At 46.1% G+C, this 16,711-nt stretch overlaps 4 protein-coding genes across 4 annotated transcripts; 1 reads left to right on the top strand and 3 right to left on the bottom strand.

Annotated features, from left to right (window-relative positions):
* Positions 1-4,186: 4,186 nt before the first annotated feature.
* On the top strand, positions 4,187-6,519 carry ATNIH1004_000112 (Zn(II)2Cys6 transcription factor; the record flags this gene model as incomplete). The annotated part of the gene is made up of 5 exons (XM_033564838.1): positions 4,187-4,574; positions 4,636-4,841; positions 4,936-5,321; positions 5,376-5,969; positions 6,024-6,519. The coding sequence occupies 5 exons, from the start codon at positions 4,187-4,189 to the stop codon at positions 6,517-6,519; spliced, it is 2,070 nt and encodes a 689-aa protein (XP_033430595.1).
* A 921-nt stretch (positions 6,520-7,440) lies between these two features.
* ATNIH1004_000111 (glycoside hydrolase family 28 protein) lies at positions 7,441-8,640 on the bottom strand (the record flags this gene model as incomplete). Its single annotated transcript, XM_033564837.1, has 3 exons — positions 7,441-7,896; positions 7,953-8,372; positions 8,428-8,640. 3 exons carry the CDS (start codon positions 8,638-8,640, stop codon positions 7,441-7,443), a joined length of 1,089 nt encoding a protein of 362 aa, XP_033430594.1.
* Positions 8,641-10,367: 1,727 nt separating this feature from the next.
* Positions 10,368-11,120, bottom strand: ATNIH1004_000110 (uncharacterized protein; the record flags this gene model as incomplete). Its single annotated transcript, XM_033564836.1, has 1 exon — positions 10,368-11,120. The coding sequence occupies one exon, from the start codon at positions 11,118-11,120 to the stop codon at positions 10,368-10,370; it is 753 nt and encodes a 250-aa protein (XP_033430593.1).
* A 512-nt stretch (positions 11,121-11,632) lies between these two features.
* ATNIH1004_000109 (uncharacterized protein) lies at positions 11,633-14,122 on the bottom strand (the record flags this gene model as incomplete). The annotated part of the gene is made up of 2 exons (XM_033564835.1): positions 11,633-13,450; positions 13,511-14,122. The coding sequence occupies 2 exons, from the start codon at positions 14,120-14,122 to the stop codon at positions 11,633-11,635; spliced, it is 2,430 nt and encodes an 809-aa protein (XP_033430592.1).
* Between the last annotated feature and the right edge of the window lie 2,589 nt (positions 14,123-16,711).

Genomic DNA, 16,711 nt, shown 5'->3' with positions numbered 1-16,711 from the left:
TCAGATTCTTAGGGCCGACGACAACGTTGTTAAATACACTACCAAAATATGGACAGCATTATATGGCTAGCACTAGTATCCAAGGTTCCTATTTCTTTAAATTAAACTTCTACCATGGCTGTTGTTCTAAGATTTTTCCTTTTTATTATTTCTCTTTTGCCTTGCCGGACTGTAATAATAGTATTCCATTACTGCACTTGTAGTTGTGCGCCCACGCATTTGATAAAATAAGACCTTGTGCAGAACAAGCAGAAATCGTACAAACAAACTAGTAGCCTCAGGTGGCAACGACTTAGAAAGCTTAGTTGTCCCAGCATTGACTATATGGCCTAGAGCTCTGTTACACTAAGCTTAAATATGAATGAAGATAAGGTTATAATAAATCTGATTCGTTTTATGGCCGACTATAATGAGATCATTGCCTTTTGAATTTGAGTAAGTGGTATTGTGGCGACAAGGTGTATCGATTACAGTATTGCCAAGGACAGGTATAGTTTTCTATGACGTTTACACCCCAGCCACCGCAATTGGGGGAGCAGCGCAAAAGGGGGGCAGCCATATGGGTGGATGAAGCGATGACTGGTAGGTCGATCATGGTTGAAGGTCATGGACCAGTCTTGTTATCGACCTCTCCCAGTTTGGGGTGACGGATCATACAGTAGGATGCAAAAAGTTTGAACCCCCTCCCTTACCTGACCGCCCACTTGACTCCCCTACCGCCTACCATTTGTATCTATAATATCAAAACAGGCAGACGCATTGATGAAGCTATAGAAAACTGGGGGCGCGTGCTGCCGCACGCCGTAAGCCCTGAAACGACATGAAACAATATTGATTTTTTTTTGCCGCAAGCATCGCCAACTGTTGTGGAATTCAGGGGAAGTGATGCGCAGGGAGCTATTCGATTAGCTACAGGCCAACTAGCCTAAATAGGAAGTAGATGTCATTCGGTTGGAAACGCCATATCTCAACCAATTGAGCCTACTAAGCGGTTCTCTAATCAGGTGAACATGGGTTGGCCAAGGCTCGGAATGGGGCGTCCTAATTGGGAAGTCATGTGATGACCCTCCACTCCGCCTTCAACTTTTCAGCCTAGCGGGCTCGCTCTCTGAGAGACGTACATGAATATATTAGCATACGTACCTTCGTTTATAGCCAAGAATTAATCCGAGTTTTAGGAGGCAGGCTGATTTCAGAGGCGGCCGTCTCCTCTCACGTGGAATCTTGCTGGCACAAATTTTTCTGGCGTCACTGGACGAAGATGTATACATTCAAAATAGGGTAACTTTGGAGGGTGGACATAGTTCACATCGAATTACCTACATAATCCCTGGCCTATTCTGCCTCCCACATTTTTTGTTTGGGCTATTTAATTGCACAGGCACTGCAGGTCTTCTTTCCCAGTAATGGTAACAACCGATCTTCCTCTATATTACAACAAACGTTGGGTCATGAGGAGGGTTAGTAAGAAATATCCTGGTTGGTACGGTTACTTACAAATATCACGTAGTTGCGATTTTCTCTGCAACAAGTACACTAACATTCTCCATAGAGACATTCAACTTTGGCTTGTGTGTCAGGAAAGGTGATTGGATGAAATCTCTTGCAACATTTATGGCACACAAAACACGGATAGAACTTATCTGTTGGCGAAGCATATCTTGAGCTAATTTTGAAGTAGCATGTTGCTCCTCGAGACTGGAACTTCCGCCGATATGAGGTTGGTGTCCTGTTGTACCTAAAGCCAGTCTAGCCCTATAGTGCAAGAGAAGTAAAAAATTGCTTACCTATCTGATAACGTAGCTCATTATTTGGCATGTCTGGATAATCCGTTCTCTGTGTATAATGAATTATTTCCCTTGTTGTCCAACCAGACTGTGTGGACTCGCCAGATAATTGTTTATCATCCGAGTTAATTGGAGCTTGACAGCAATGGCTAATGTGACCTTGGCGTCTTTCCTGTCAAATCTGGTAAAATTTGTCTGATTTTTTGTGCAAGGATTTATCTTGTCAAAACTTTAAGGCGAAAGGACAGATTTATTTTCCATGGGATGATGGACTTGTCCTTTTAATATACCAACACTGGCCCAATTCTTTGGCTACTTACAAGGGTCAGCAACCTGAGAACTTTGCCCTAGTAGACGGCAACTGGCCTATGGGAGGCTATCTACTGAAGTTTTATGTGATGTATTTAAAATTACATCTTTGCTTATAACTCTCAGTGATATTTTTGTAGTGACGCATTACTACCCATAGTCTGATACCCCTTTAATTATAAATGTACAAGCTACCATTTTGCTCCAGAATAAATACAGAAGTGACCCTATTAGTACAGCAGTTACCTTAACATCAACCAAAGCCACCTCAGTTGTTCGTAGCTGGTTTTCACCCAGATGTAACTCGGCTATCTAACACCACTTAGCAAGTAACATCACGCATACTAGCGTGATAAGTACCTACACTTGCAGAAGGCCTTTTACTCCTTTTATATGAGCCTGACGTGCTATCGCACAACTTAATAATGTTTCCAGGTAAAGCTTCTGAAGTTTCTTATCGAAGTGCTCCAAACTATAGGATTCAACCCAATTCTTAATTATCGCTCTTGCCAGACAAAGACACGGCGCCCAAACTCCGCAGCATAAAAGTGAGGCAGCCTAAAGACCGCCTGCTTCTCATATAGGCATCACACATGTTGTAATAGAAACGATAGAGGGCCATTTTCTAGCCAGATTCTTATAACCAAATAGTGGTATCCCAAATCTCACCACTCCTCCAGGCACACAGCACCTATAACGAGCATTAGGCATATATAAATTATAGGGAGAACTATTCCGAAAATATGGAGAGGTTCAGGTATCGAGACAGATGAGTCCTTCGGAGATCATTCTTCAGCTGTTCTATGAATTTCCCGAGATCTGGTCGGACGATGTATATGTGCGTGTAAGAGAGAGGAGTACGTGATCATATAGCACTTGCGGTGAGGTGTGCATAGCTAAATTGTGCTTTTTCAAACATGTTATCATTACCTAGCTTTAAAGTATTTCGTGATGTTTCCAACCACTAGTATATATAGGTAGACGGAATACATGAGGACTATTCAACTCCGAAGCCCAGCCCAATTCCAAATCCTCCGGGACCCATCAGAGAAGTAGAGGATTGCTGCCTTCCCTATAATGAACTAAGCTGACCGGAAGCGTGGGACGACATCGTCGTGCTGCACAATCCGTAACGTGGTAGGTAGTCTATAGGACGCCAGCCCCCTTAAGAACAAATCTGCCCCAAGACAATGGAGATTCGGTCCCGGACATGTCTTGATTCTTGGCGACTCTCAGGACAAATCAAAGTCGCAATCTATTTGATCGCATGCCCTATTTCCTTTCAAGAGGATCCTTACAAAAAAGTAACAGTCATAGAACAAGCATTACAAGACGTTGCATTTAACATGCATCCTATTATAATATACTCTACTTGTAAATATGCTACCAGCCTATCCTTCCATGAATATGTCGTCAAAATATTTATTGTTGCATACATGTACACAAGTTATGAGCGGCCGCTCAATAGGGTTATTTTAAGACTCCTCTCCTCCTGTGAAAATCCTCTTGTGACGAAACTGGCCACATAAAAGCTAACATGAAACGAAGCACGCCATAGGGGGAGTGGGTTTATGAGTTTTATCATAAAACAATAACTCTCCTGGGCTGGCTGTCTTAAGATGAAAACTGTCTTAAGACAGATCCCTTGTTTGTCCGATTCAATTAGTCAGCCCGTTCGGATCTGATGCCACTCTTAACATCACTCTTAAAATAAAAATAGTTAACTACATACAGATGCTAAGACAGTGCCGACGGGCACCCGGAGCAGAGAGGGAATAACACGATGGCTCGCATGAGACTTCTCCCGTGAGCTTACACGAGCTGTGTACTCTGTATGGCGGTATTCTCCAACAATACTCGCCTCTTTAAGTAAGCAGAGCCCCACGGCCGCGGGGGAGAGGAGTATAGCCGATCGACCGGCCGATCGACATCCCCGCATTTCCCTTCCACAACGCACTATCTGCCATAATAATGGTGTAAGGCCGGCCATATTTCTCTTTTGCATGTAAAAAACTAGTACGCCTCATCAATAACCACTCGTGTTACTGTTTCGACTTTGAAGCCAACAGCCGAGCGATGTGGCTCACACAATGCCGCGAGCCAAGGTACCCCCTGCCAATCGACTGCGGGCCCAAGAGGCTTGTCTCGCCTGCAGAACAACGAAGAAGAGATGCAGCGGGACTTTCCCATGCTCAAAATGCATTAAAGCTGGCAAAGCTGATAGTTGTGTTCCTGGTAAACGGAAGGACAACTATTTGGCTCCCCAGCATCAAGAAAATGGATTGAGTTCTACCAGTGCCCCTGATCATGTTGATGAGGCTCCCTATACAACAAACTGGAATACCTTAGTAGATACGCTTCATTATAGTGCTTACCCTGTATCTCATGGATCGGTAAAATCAACAGTCGACCCCGGATCTCCGGAAGCACCACACAAAACTCATCCGCGGATGCTGCGGAACCTAGAGGGGGAGCGAGGTATGAACACTATCCTGTATAATGTAACCGATCTGCCAGAGAATTTAACATTATGTCCTAGTCTATGTTGGTAGAGCTGCATCCTTATCGTTTCTGCAGTTACTTCGTGATACTGTGACACAGCACATCGGACCATCCCAGTTCTCCCACAATGTTAAGAGCGAGGACATGCTCGAAACAGAAGCCCCGCATGATATTCCGTTGACTATGGAAGGTGGTGCAAATTCTACTCGGCTGAAAGATTTTATTCGAGCATACCACATTGCTGTATGTGTTCTGCATTATGCCATGTTGATCTACCCTGCCCATCGTTTGCTAGTTCATGCATTGGCTAGACCAGCATAATTGACAAGTTGGCTAGACAAGCGGATTCATTCATATACTATCGGACGCAGAAAATTTCGAGATGGCAAATGATTCAGGACAGGGGAAGGACCAGAAAACTAAAAGGGCCTTAAGGGACCTCATAATTGCCATCGGGGCGCAATCTTCAAAAAGTGACCCAGACGCGGTACAAACAGAGCGCTATTTTTTTGCGCGCGGTCAACACAGTGCTTTTGATACCATGTTGGAGAACCCGAGCCTTGAGATGGTACGACTGTTCCTTTTAATGTCTTTTTACATGCTTGGTGCCTGTCGTCGGAACGCAGCGTTCATGTACATAGGCGTGGCTGCTCGTGCGGCCATGGCGTTGGGTCTTCATCTTAATGACTCTGGAGCGATCTCAGTAAGTGAACAGCACCAGAGGTAGGATATTATGAATATTTCTGCCCAGATTACTGCTAATATCATCTGACATAGGGTTCGTGCGTGGATGAGTCTGTGTGTTTTGGACCTTCTGGTTAGCTCGATCCTAGGACGACCACCTGCAACTGTAGCTTTGCGCACAGAAACACCAGGGAATCCTCTCATTATGAAACCTCAAGAATACAGAATAGAGGAGAGCCTATTTGCTTCCTTCTGTATGTCGCAAGTCCTAGATGAGATAATAGTCCGCCTATACAGTAACAAAGCGGCATCAACCGAGACGGCAGAATCTGTCCTGGAGAAACTCAAGCGATGGAGTGATGATCTACCAGAATCGTTATTGACATCACCGCCCAACGAATGCGAGAGTAATACTGCCCAGGTGCATATTATTGGTAGTTTACATATCGCGTGCTCGTATCATTTTGCCGTCATCATCATCACACGGCCTTTTTTGATATCAGTGCTTGGGGTACGCTTGGCGCAGCTACACCGACCTTCAGAGATGGCACCAGATGGAGTCCTTCATGAGGATCCTGCGCATGCAAAACTGGCAGTTGCCTGCACAGATTCTGCTTTATATATGATTCAGACCTGCATGGAAGTTCACCATTCTGGCCTACTGCTGGGAAACATGTGCATTTTGAAGTAAGTGAAAGCTATAATCCTGTAGAGACTTTGAACTAATGGCCGCTGAAAAAGAGCTTTTGTATTTGCTGCAGCTTTAATTTTGGGCTTTTTCTTGTTCTCGAAGAATGAGCCAGACTCGGTGCTGGAAGAAGCTTTCAATGGTGCTCTTGAAATTCTCCAGACACTTTCGCTGCAATCCGCCCAAGCTGCTCATTATTACGAGATCATTTCATTCTTGAGAAGTGCGATTATTGAACAGCGACAGCAGCTGACGCAACAGATGCACCAAAATAAGAGCCGCTATGTCAGTAAATTGTTCAGCCTTCACTATCGCAGACCCACAGCAGATGCTGCAGAAAATTCCGTGGCATCTGTGGACGATAATCCTGACATGTTACCAGAGAACGCCCTCAATATATGGTCTTTTATGGGCCCCGCTGAGATCAATAGTGCACTTCCAGGCTGGGATGGCATGGAATTGCCTCTATGGGATAGCTTCCCCTTTGCCGGTGAATCTTTTCAACTGCCGGATAAAGTAGGGGAATCGAGTTCAATATTTGACGAATAAATGATACGAAATTGTTATGAGCTACTTCAATAGGTGAAATATTAGGTTACTTTTCCCTTATTTGTATTCTGTCCTCTAGCGAGCACTTATCAAACAGTACCAAGTTGGAAGTGAAAGATTTTCCTCGTATCACATGGAATACCCGACATATTAAGGCTGTAGGAGAACACCAGGCCGCGTGATACCCACCGGAATTCCACTACTTTACCGCCAGATAGGTATACGGAGCTGTATAAACCCTCGACTCCGACAACTATTCAACGACACTATTACAAAAGCTACACAACCACTATAGAGGTTGCATTAACTGTTGTCATAGTCTTTGTACTCATAACCACAGTAGTAGACCACCTGTCACCATATATTAAAAAGACCAATATTTCATTTAGAACGAAGCATGCAATTGTGGCTACACCTCTTTACTTTCATTTCAGTATTATGAACGAGGAGAAATCTGAAGGCATACCAAGATTACTACCAGCTAATGTTTACTTAGTTTCCTTTTCTTTTATTTGGTGGAACGAATTTAAACTACCAAGAGAAAAAAAAGCTAATAGTAGATATCTAAAAATAGTAAAGAGGATAGACGTTTAGATTTTTTAATAGAATAGCTATAGCGGAATACACGCAGGGAGTATAAAACCGACCTAATAATAGCAAGAGTAAACATCCGACTTTACTAAAGCTACAGGAACTTGTAATTTACAATTATCCATAATCTGATAAAGGAGGAAGCATTCCGTTTGAGGTCGTAAACCATATCTCTAAGTAGTGAGAATTGGTACATCAGGCAGAATAGCCGCGATTGATTTGCAAATGGGATTAAATTTGACGACTATACCATTCACTTCCTAACACGCTATATATACTCTATGCATCTCCTACACCGGCAATTCCTGCATTCCTCCTAGAAGAACCCATCTAGCAAGAAGCGCCTGAGGGCTGGTTCTTGCAAGACGGACGCTTACCACCGGAGATATTAACACCAGTCCATTTCCAGTTCGTGCAGCTACCCTCGCCACAGAGAACATAGATGGGGATAGCACCGGCATCCACGGAACCAGTGATACCGTTGAGAGTGATGCCGGTAATGGGGATTTTGTTGGAGGGCTTGCCGGTGGGACCGCCGTTCTTGTAGTCCTGCTGGATGACAATGCCGTTCTTGTGGATCTTGGAGAGCTGGATACTAGAGTAGTTGACGTCGGACACGACGCCGGTTTCATCGACGATGGTTTTGATACGGATGCCGTTGTCCGAGTTGGTCACGGTGGAGTCGAAGATGGTGACGTTCTTAACGGTGTTATCGTCACGGCCACCGATGGAGCCGATGGAGATGCCGTGGCCGCCGGAGCAGGTGGCGCCGCTGAATTCAATGTTCTGTGAGGTGTAAGAGGGTATGGTATATGCTAAAGGAGAACAATGGAATTGTATACCCTGCCGGAGTTAATGGCCAAACAGTCGTCCTGGTTATTCACAACGGCCCCGCGGATCCAGACATTATCACTTCCACCAACGTCGAAGGCGTCAGTGTTATGGCCACCTTTGTTGTCGCCGTCGGAGTTGTCAATGTGGATGTTTTCAAATAGAGTGTTGGTGGCCTGAACACTGATAGCCTGGATGGGGGTATTCTTGATAGTGAGGCCGGAGATGGTCGAATCCTCGAGCTTGTGAGCGTACAAGAACTTGGGCTTCGTCTTGCCACCATTGCTGCCCTTGGTGTCCCACCAACGGGAGCCGTCACCGTCGATAAGGGCACCCTGTGCCATGTTGACGGTGATACCTTTGCCCTCGATACGGATTAAGGGGCCCTTCCATTCCTTGTAGCCGAAGGTAGTAGTGCCCTCGAATGTGATCTAGACAAGGTTTAGCGACGCTGAGAAGGTCGATGTAAGGCTGTTTGTTTCTCACAGTGGCGCCATCATCCACTTTGGAGAGGTCGAGGGTCTGGCCGGCGGGAACTTTGACATCTTTAACGATGATAGTAGAGCAGCCGGAGACATTGGAGGTGGCCTCGGCGGAGATGATGGTGCACGAAGAGGTTTTGTTGGTCAGAGAAAGGGCGGGAGCAGCAGAGACAAGGGAGCCGATGGAAGCCAGACCAAGGGGCTGGAAGCAACGCATATCGATGAAATAGGTTCTGATCCACGGAACGTGACTTGGGGGAACAAATAGTTGGTCAATGGGGAGGTAGGAAAGAGAAAGAGTGAAGGACTGAACGTAACACGTTGGTATGAGAGAACAATGACGGCGTCTCACAAGCAGCCTTTTATACGTCCAGGATAATCTTCACCTCCAGAGGTCGATATCGGAGATATTACCCTGTGAGGCGGCGGCTTGATTGAATGCCATAATTCATTGGCGGAACGAAAGTCATCTCCAACTCCGCTCGGCAGCTCCCAATGATGCTTATCAACTTCTGACACCAGGGCAAGGTTTGACGGATATGGAGGGAACAAGCAATAAGCATCCTTAATGGATACCGTCCTGCAGTAGCTTCTCAACACTTCCAACTCCATCGTCCGCAGTCGATTGGTCTGACATGGCTTCGGGCCTACATTGCTCCTCTGTATCAAAGTATCTCGGAACGTGAAGTTGATCGTTTCCTAGTGGCGCCCATTGCACTCCCCAATATGTGTAGTGGGAAATCCTCGGAGAATCTCGTAGGCTCTAATACACTAACTTCGCACTCTTGTCTTCCGGCTGAGACGGTGGTTCCTCCGTTGCGAGCGTAGGGTAGCTACAAATCCAATACATCTGTCAATGAACCGTCTCTTCAAGGGCTGCGGAGCTATTTTACAATTTCTGGATCTGTTGTTTCGTGGTCTGGGTTTAGATAGAATAAACAGGTATTTAGCCGAACCAGCTCGGGAAGTGTCCGAATCATCCATGCTCGGCGAGGTATTACCCGGACGTCCTTTCCCTAACTATGCGGCATTAACCAGATTCGAGGCGCGGCGTGGGCTGTGGCTTAGATATGCAGGGGATAGTGTGCACTATGATTAGTAAAATCCACCAGGAGCGTCACAAAATCCTTTCATTTAAACCGTCCATATGAAATATATTGAAATCAGCAGATATCTGTTGCGGACACCGCAAACATGCAATAGTAGCCAGGCGCTAGTCTTTAAGGTATAATTACAATGGTGGGTCTGGTCGAATCCACTGCGGTCCTAGAGTGTTTCAATATGACTTTCACCTTGACGTGAGTGGTTGGTCGGAGACACTAGAGACTACCCTATTTCACTTTGACAACTCTTACTCCGGCTTCAGGCTAAATCAAGTAACGTGTTTGACGGCGATGATTAAGCATCACGGCTTGAGTTCCTATTTTGTCACTTTCTCCACAAGATCATCTATTTTAGTTTGGCATTTTATTGAGTTGCTATTAGTGGATGCAGTCCCCTTTGTACATGTATCGTGGAGAACACAATGCCTAATCAGCGGAGAGGAGATTCATGTCTCGGAATAATCGTCAATAGTCCATGGAATCTGTACTTAAGCATCACTAGGGTAGCGTTAAGAAGGAGCAAATTGTCCATTACGGGTCTGGTAGCGTATGCCGAAAACTCACTGGGTTTAGGTGCCCTCCACTCAGAGAGTTTCCAAGAACTATTGACAGCTTCTAGTTTTGAATAGATCATGCTGAACGTATTGCTTGGTTGCCTGTATTGTACACAAAACCCCCCAATCAAGGGTGGGTTTTGTACGGAGTACACATTCCAGAACCCAATTCTGGGATCTGATACCATTTCTGGGAATGATCACCAGTTTATGAATGTTCATCTACGAGCTTGACACAGCGATTGGTGGATACATAATTAAAACATCGAAAATCCCACAAAATGACGCTAATTTACAATTCCATCCTCCACCTCGGGATGATCAATCATATCCGATCGCATATCTTCCAAGTACCCCTGCATAACAGCCTTGAGACCAGCATACGACTGAATGAATTCCCAACTCTGAATCCCATAGCTTTGCTCGAACAGCTCCCACTCCACCTGAGGAACGTCGGAGACCATTTCTCTTAGCGGGCCGAAGTTCCAACTGAGCAGATCGAGCAGCTCACTCGGCGTCTTACTCAGACTCATCAGCAACGGGATGTTAACCACGACAGTAATATGTAGATTCCGCAGCTGGCGAGTACCACTAGGGGATAGAGACAGCGCCAGCGCCATAACCCGGTCCTGGAATCCCAGGAGACTTTCAAGGGTTGAAGGACTATGGATAAAGCGCGGGGCGCCCTGTATTGAAAAGGACAGCTGTATGGACCGTACCCATTGGATGGTTGAGGGTAAGGATGCGTATGGAGGGATCACCTTTCCGCAGAAGAGCACGTACTTGTTGTCGAGGATGACTTCATAGGGAGTGGAGCCGTACCACTCCGAGACGAGTTCGTTGTAGATCTGATGATTGGTGCGCAGAAGAGCTGGACAGCAGGGGACATTGTCTATTCGGAGACTGGCGGTCTTGTTTCTACCGCGGATCAATGGGAAATTTCGAATGGTCACGTTGGGGATCAGAAACCGGTAGACGCAGAGGCGTACTTCAACGGGGAATCGCAGAAATGGAAGTGTGATCGGGGATGACGACGCCATGGAGTAGGCGAACAGTCAGTGATATGTTAATTTGGAAGCTCATTCGGTATGATGCTTTATCGAGGTTTGGATGGACATGCATGCAGGTCGGAATGTGGTTGAAGTTAATAGCAGCTCCCGGCAAGTGGGGTTGGATCGGGTGATTACGATGTGACTAATGGCCGAAGGTCTGACGTATGCCTGCGGTGTATTTATGTGCTATACCGCCCAGGTAAAGTATAAATTCTAAATATACATTCATCAGAAACTAGAATAGAACATGTCTATCCACACTTGTGTATTAAACTCTTGACTGATGTGATTGACGCTTCCGCCTTGATGCGCAATACCTGCTGTAATTATATACACCCTTCTGTTCCCTGATGCTCGAATCAGACCTAGAAGATCCAAACATATAGTTAAACAAGAATGCCGAAAAAACAAGGGGCAGAAAAAAAAATAAAAAATAAAAGAAACAGTGTTCAATATCATTACATCACCGCATTCATGCATCATCCTATTCATGCATCATCCTAGCTTCCGTGAGAAGAGTGCGATCTCCGTCGAAAAGACCATCCTGACTGCTTCCTTGTGTGGCCAGGCTCCTTGGAAGCCCGAATCTTCCGCACCACCTTCTCCATATCCGAGAAGCAATTCCTAGGTAGTGGAGTATGTCCATATTCGGCCTTCAATTCCCAAAGCTTTTCTGCCAGCAGCGCGTGACCCTGGGTAACAGCTGTCGACAGTGGCGTCATGTCGTTCTTATCTGGTAAACTGAGGTTGGCTCCTCGGTTGTACAGTGCATAGAACTTCCTCCACCAGAGGTCATTATTGGCGAAGCTATTCACTAGGACAAAGAGCGGTGTTCTTCCGTCTCTGATGCCCGGAACATCAACATTTTTCATATTGCTGATGAGGGAAAGAAGCACGTCGGCCCCTGCAGTTCTATTCATGGCCGCATAATGAACACAGGTATATCCATTCTCCGAATAAGCCATGCAATTTGCTCCATGATTTAGGAGCACTTCAATCGTATCTTGATGTCCATGCTGAACTGCGACCATAAGTGGCATCAGTCCGTCACGTGATGGAGCATTGATGTCTACGCCGGCCCGAAGCAGGGTTTCAACAAGGGAGGTGTTTCCTTGCTCTGCAGCTAGCCTGAGAGGCGTTCTACCTTCGCAATCAGGGGTCTCAAGGTCTAATAGCGGCTCGTAGTCCTGGAGCATTCGGACTGCATCAGTGAAATTATTCCGAATGGCGTGGATGACAGGTCTATCACCCTCGTGCGACTCCTCGACCATAACATTGCCATTCAATAACGCCCTGAGTTCGTGTCCATTTCCATATGCAATTGCAGCAACAACGGACGCGACTGTTGCAGTGATATCGGTACTCTTTTTGTGATCCAATCCAGATAAATCGAGCGATTGAACACCTGGAGTTACCGAACCTCGTTCAGATGGAGCGAATTCTTTGATTTCAAGGAGTCTGGTTTGGACCTCCTCGGCAAGAGGCCTTCTATATTTGTCAATGGAAAGTATTCGGAGCAAGATGTCCTTGCACGCCTCGAGGAATATAGGGAGACAATTTTGATGTCGAAAAGGGAGAGTAGTAAGCCATGTCTCGATATGAGGGTTCAGGACGGGGGGCGACCCTCGGTGAAAATAGTCATGTTCGTAGCCAACGCAGCCATCATCAGACAGAGCCCTCCGCTCATCTAACCATTTCAGCCCGTTTAAACCATCTAGGCCTAATGCTAGAATGCGGACCAAAATGCACCCAAGGGACCAGACATCACTTCTTCGCCCAAACCGTCGGTCAGTAGAAACTTCTGGGGGCTGATATGTTCGTGGAACACGTTGCGGATCATCATTGACAGGATAAGTATTATTGTCTACGAAGTCTGTAACAGTCATCTGGCGACGGTCCGACACACTCATAATGGAGATGCCAAAGTCAGAGATCTTCCATTTGCCCACAGGGCAGTTGACACCATCAAAGACAAGAATATTCTGAGGTTTTAGGTCCATGTGGCAACATTTTAGTCCCGGGGGTTGGAGGTGACCATGCAAGAACGACAATGCTCCTGTTAAATTAGACGCCTCTGTGATAAGATCCTGTGTAGTGAACTCGGAAGGAGGCCTATATTTACCACCCAGGAAGGCTTCTAGGTCCATTTTCGCCAGGGGAAATATAATATTAAAATCTCTCCCCACTGTCACCGTGGCGAGAAATGGAACAATGCGCTCGTGGTTTGACAGACTAGCCCGTAATAGGGAGAGGTTTTTAATCTCGTGTTGGAAGTGGCTGCGTGTATAGAAACATTTGCGGGCGACCATGATATCTTGCTAGACGCATTTTTCATGAGCAGCGGTGCCAAGACCTGGGTAAGAATATGGACAGCTTACGGTATATGGTGCTCCGTGGAGAAGATGGTCTGACTGTGAACGAAAGTGGCCTCTAGCGATGGTTTCATAAACGATTTCACCAAAACCACCTTGTCCGATTCGCCCTCCACCATCACGAAATGGAAGTCTCCACTCCTTGGACCTAATGATGTTTTCTCCTTCCTCAATATCAATTGGACAGAATATATATTGATTGTTGAGGAATTTCTCCGCCCATCGTGGCCCGAGAAAGCTCGGATCTTCCAAGGTCTCCAAGGTGTATTCCGGAATCTTTTCGTCTCCACGATTCTGCTCCAAAAAAATCGCAGCAAAGTCCGGCCACCGATCCCACTCAATATATACTAGGGTTGAGAGCGTCTGCAAATAACCACTTCGGAGTTTAGGGATCGATTTTGATTTCAAACTGGGCATCAAAAGCTCGACGAACTTCTTCAGCAACTCTTCGGTCCACATGTCGAGCAGGCTGCCGCGGGAGATGAACGTGTCCAGAACCTTTCCACGCTTCTCCATCTTCTGTTTAAGCTGCGAAATCAGCCCTTCGATGAACTCACGACGCTCATGTTGCCGCTGCAGTTCCCGATCGCGCTCTTGCAGGGAGGGTCGACGCGGCATGTCGTATAAGTCGTGGGCGGGATGACGATCGGTCGCAAAGCTGGGAGACTCAGCAGTAAGATCTGTGGGGTCAAATAGATTGTGAGAGTATTTGAATTAAGGTTCTTGTAGGGATCTGGCATTGTCGGCAACTGTCCATCGATAGTATTCGTGCTGTGTGGAGTGCGCACAAGACAACATATAGACAGAGGGAAGAGGAAGAGAGGGATTGGCAAGGAAGTGTCAGCATTACGGGGTCACCAAGTATTAATACTACTAAATACTACTATGACACTGCAGCCTAATGGCTACATGGCAGTCGTGCCCCAACCACTCCCCGTGGGGTTTGGGACCATCATCCCTCGGCAGCCTCACCTCCCTTCCATCAAAGTGAATCATATTTCCTTGCATTTAGCTTCCATTTCGCACCACAACTCTATTTTCTGGCTACTAATATAAGTACTGCTACTACACAGGATGCTTGATCTCTAATGTTAAGTGTCATAGGATCTTACCCGTTATTCCACGTAAAGTATTACGTGGAAGCTGCCGAGGTAATACATTCGTCCAGCACGCCAAGTACAACGCCAGTTGCAGCTTCTATATACGATGATGACCTACAGACTCAAACAGTGACTGGTTCCATATGGTATGGTAGATCGTCCTCCTGCTTTCGGCGCCCGCAAATCCGGCTTAGTTCTGATATATGGTGCTTCACATGCGTTGATGTCTTTTTGTTGACTGCCAATCTCCAGTAAGCTACCTGAACTAGTATCAAATATCCAAGTACTTACAGATCTCATTTGTTTGCTCTAAGCTTACACGGGCAGTACCGCTAGGGACCTAATATTCTGTGAGAGACTGGAAATAGCTGACGCTGCCATTACTTACTAAGAAAAATACTAGTACAAAAGCGATGGCGTTCAGACCGCTACAGACAATTAAGCGAGTTAGAAGATACTTCTCATAAACTTCAAGATGAACGACTGGAACTCACGTAAACAAAAAGAGCAGATTTGAGTGGCCGTGAGGTTGCAAAGCATCCGTCAATATGGGGACGAAGAGTACCAGAAGTCCAAGGCCTAGGAAATTGACCATTACGCTGAAACTCATACCCACCTCTTGTGAACCAATATTAGCCTAATACCTGTATATTCAGAACCGGGGCGTTGCCACTTACCACGAAATGCTAGGGGAAACACCTCCGCGCTGAAAGTGAATGGAACAGGCCCCGCTCCGATCCCGTAGAAGAAAACAAACACCACTATGCTGAACGGCGCAACAAGGCCGAGGCGAATATTTATATCAATGCGGAAGAAGAAGCTGATAGCCAAAAGCGTGAAAAACATCCCTCCTAAGGAAATAAGGAGGAGAAGGCGGCGGCCACGCCAATCAATGTATCGGTATGCAGGAATGGTAAATAGAAAGTTAGCCAACCCAAATCCTACGTAAAGTGATTAGCCTATTTGACATAGATGGACTACCATAGTGTCATTTAGTACCAAAGTTAAGCCAGGCAACCGATGAAGAGTCAAGTGCGTTTGTCTTCTTTGAGATATCGGCCTGCGAGCCGCCACCAGCATCGCGGAACAATGTTGTAGAGTAGAAGGACAGTACGTTAATCTAATACCAAGATGATTAGATCTGATTTTTTTAATAGAATAGTTGAGCAGGGAAGAATCTGTCTCACCCCACAAAGCTGTTGCGATGCCATCACCAGGAAAGCTGCCAGACAGGCCCTGCGGTTGCGCCGTATACTCCACAAGGACCAGACACGTCTGAGAAATGACATTTTTCCAACCTTTTCTTGGTATAGATCCTTTCTATACCATTCGCTGGGTTGCTGACTTTCCTGGGAGTCTTCTTCGTGGGTCCTTCATTGTACTCAAGAAGCTCAGTTGACACCTGAAGTTGACTATGGACATAGTACAGGTCCCTTGCCGCCTGGAGATCTGTTCCTCGAAGTTGACGAAGGCTTAGGAACGCGTTTTTGTAATCATTTATACGGATAAGAAACCGAGGCGATTCCGGACATAGGAACACCAAAAAGAGGAGAATGATGGCGGGAATCGCAGCCGTGCCTAGGAGTATCCTCCATTGGCGGTCTACTATCCAGACAGTAGCAAAGCCAATGAAGATTCCACTGTACATTTATCAGATAGTTACTTTGCTATTCAGCCATGTAAGAACTCACAATGTATCAAATAACTGCCACATCATCAACAGTCGTCCCCGAAGATGATCTGCAGCAGCTTCTGCCGCAAAAAAACCGGAGCAACGGATGCCTTGGCCCCAATCTGCAAGATATGGTTCGTGAGTCAGCAAGGGGGAAAGTATAAATAATACTTTGTTAAGATGAAAAAATCATACCCCGATACCAAGCAGTAGTCGACAAACAAGAAGTTGCTCCCATGTGTTGCAGCGCGCGGTGCCTATATAGAGTCAGACAACCATTTTTTTTTTATTATAAGAGCCGAACCCGATATACCAATTACGCAAGCCGCGCAGAAGACTGCCGATATGAAAAGTGCTGGTCGCCTGCCAAATCTCCCTTCCTGCAAGGGATCGCTTAACCAGGTTCCACTATGTGTAATCTGTCAGACGTTGTCT

Source organism: Aspergillus tanneri (assembly GCF_003426965.1).
Source record: "Aspergillus tanneri strain NIH1004 chromosome Unknown AapTan_2_pilon_pilon_pilon, whole genome shotgun sequence".
Classification (NCBI taxonomy): Eukaryota; Fungi; Ascomycota; class Eurotiomycetes; order Eurotiales; family Aspergillaceae; genus Aspergillus; species Aspergillus tanneri.
Note: the sequence above shows the minus strand (reverse complement) of the source record. Positions and strands in the feature narration are given on the sequence as shown.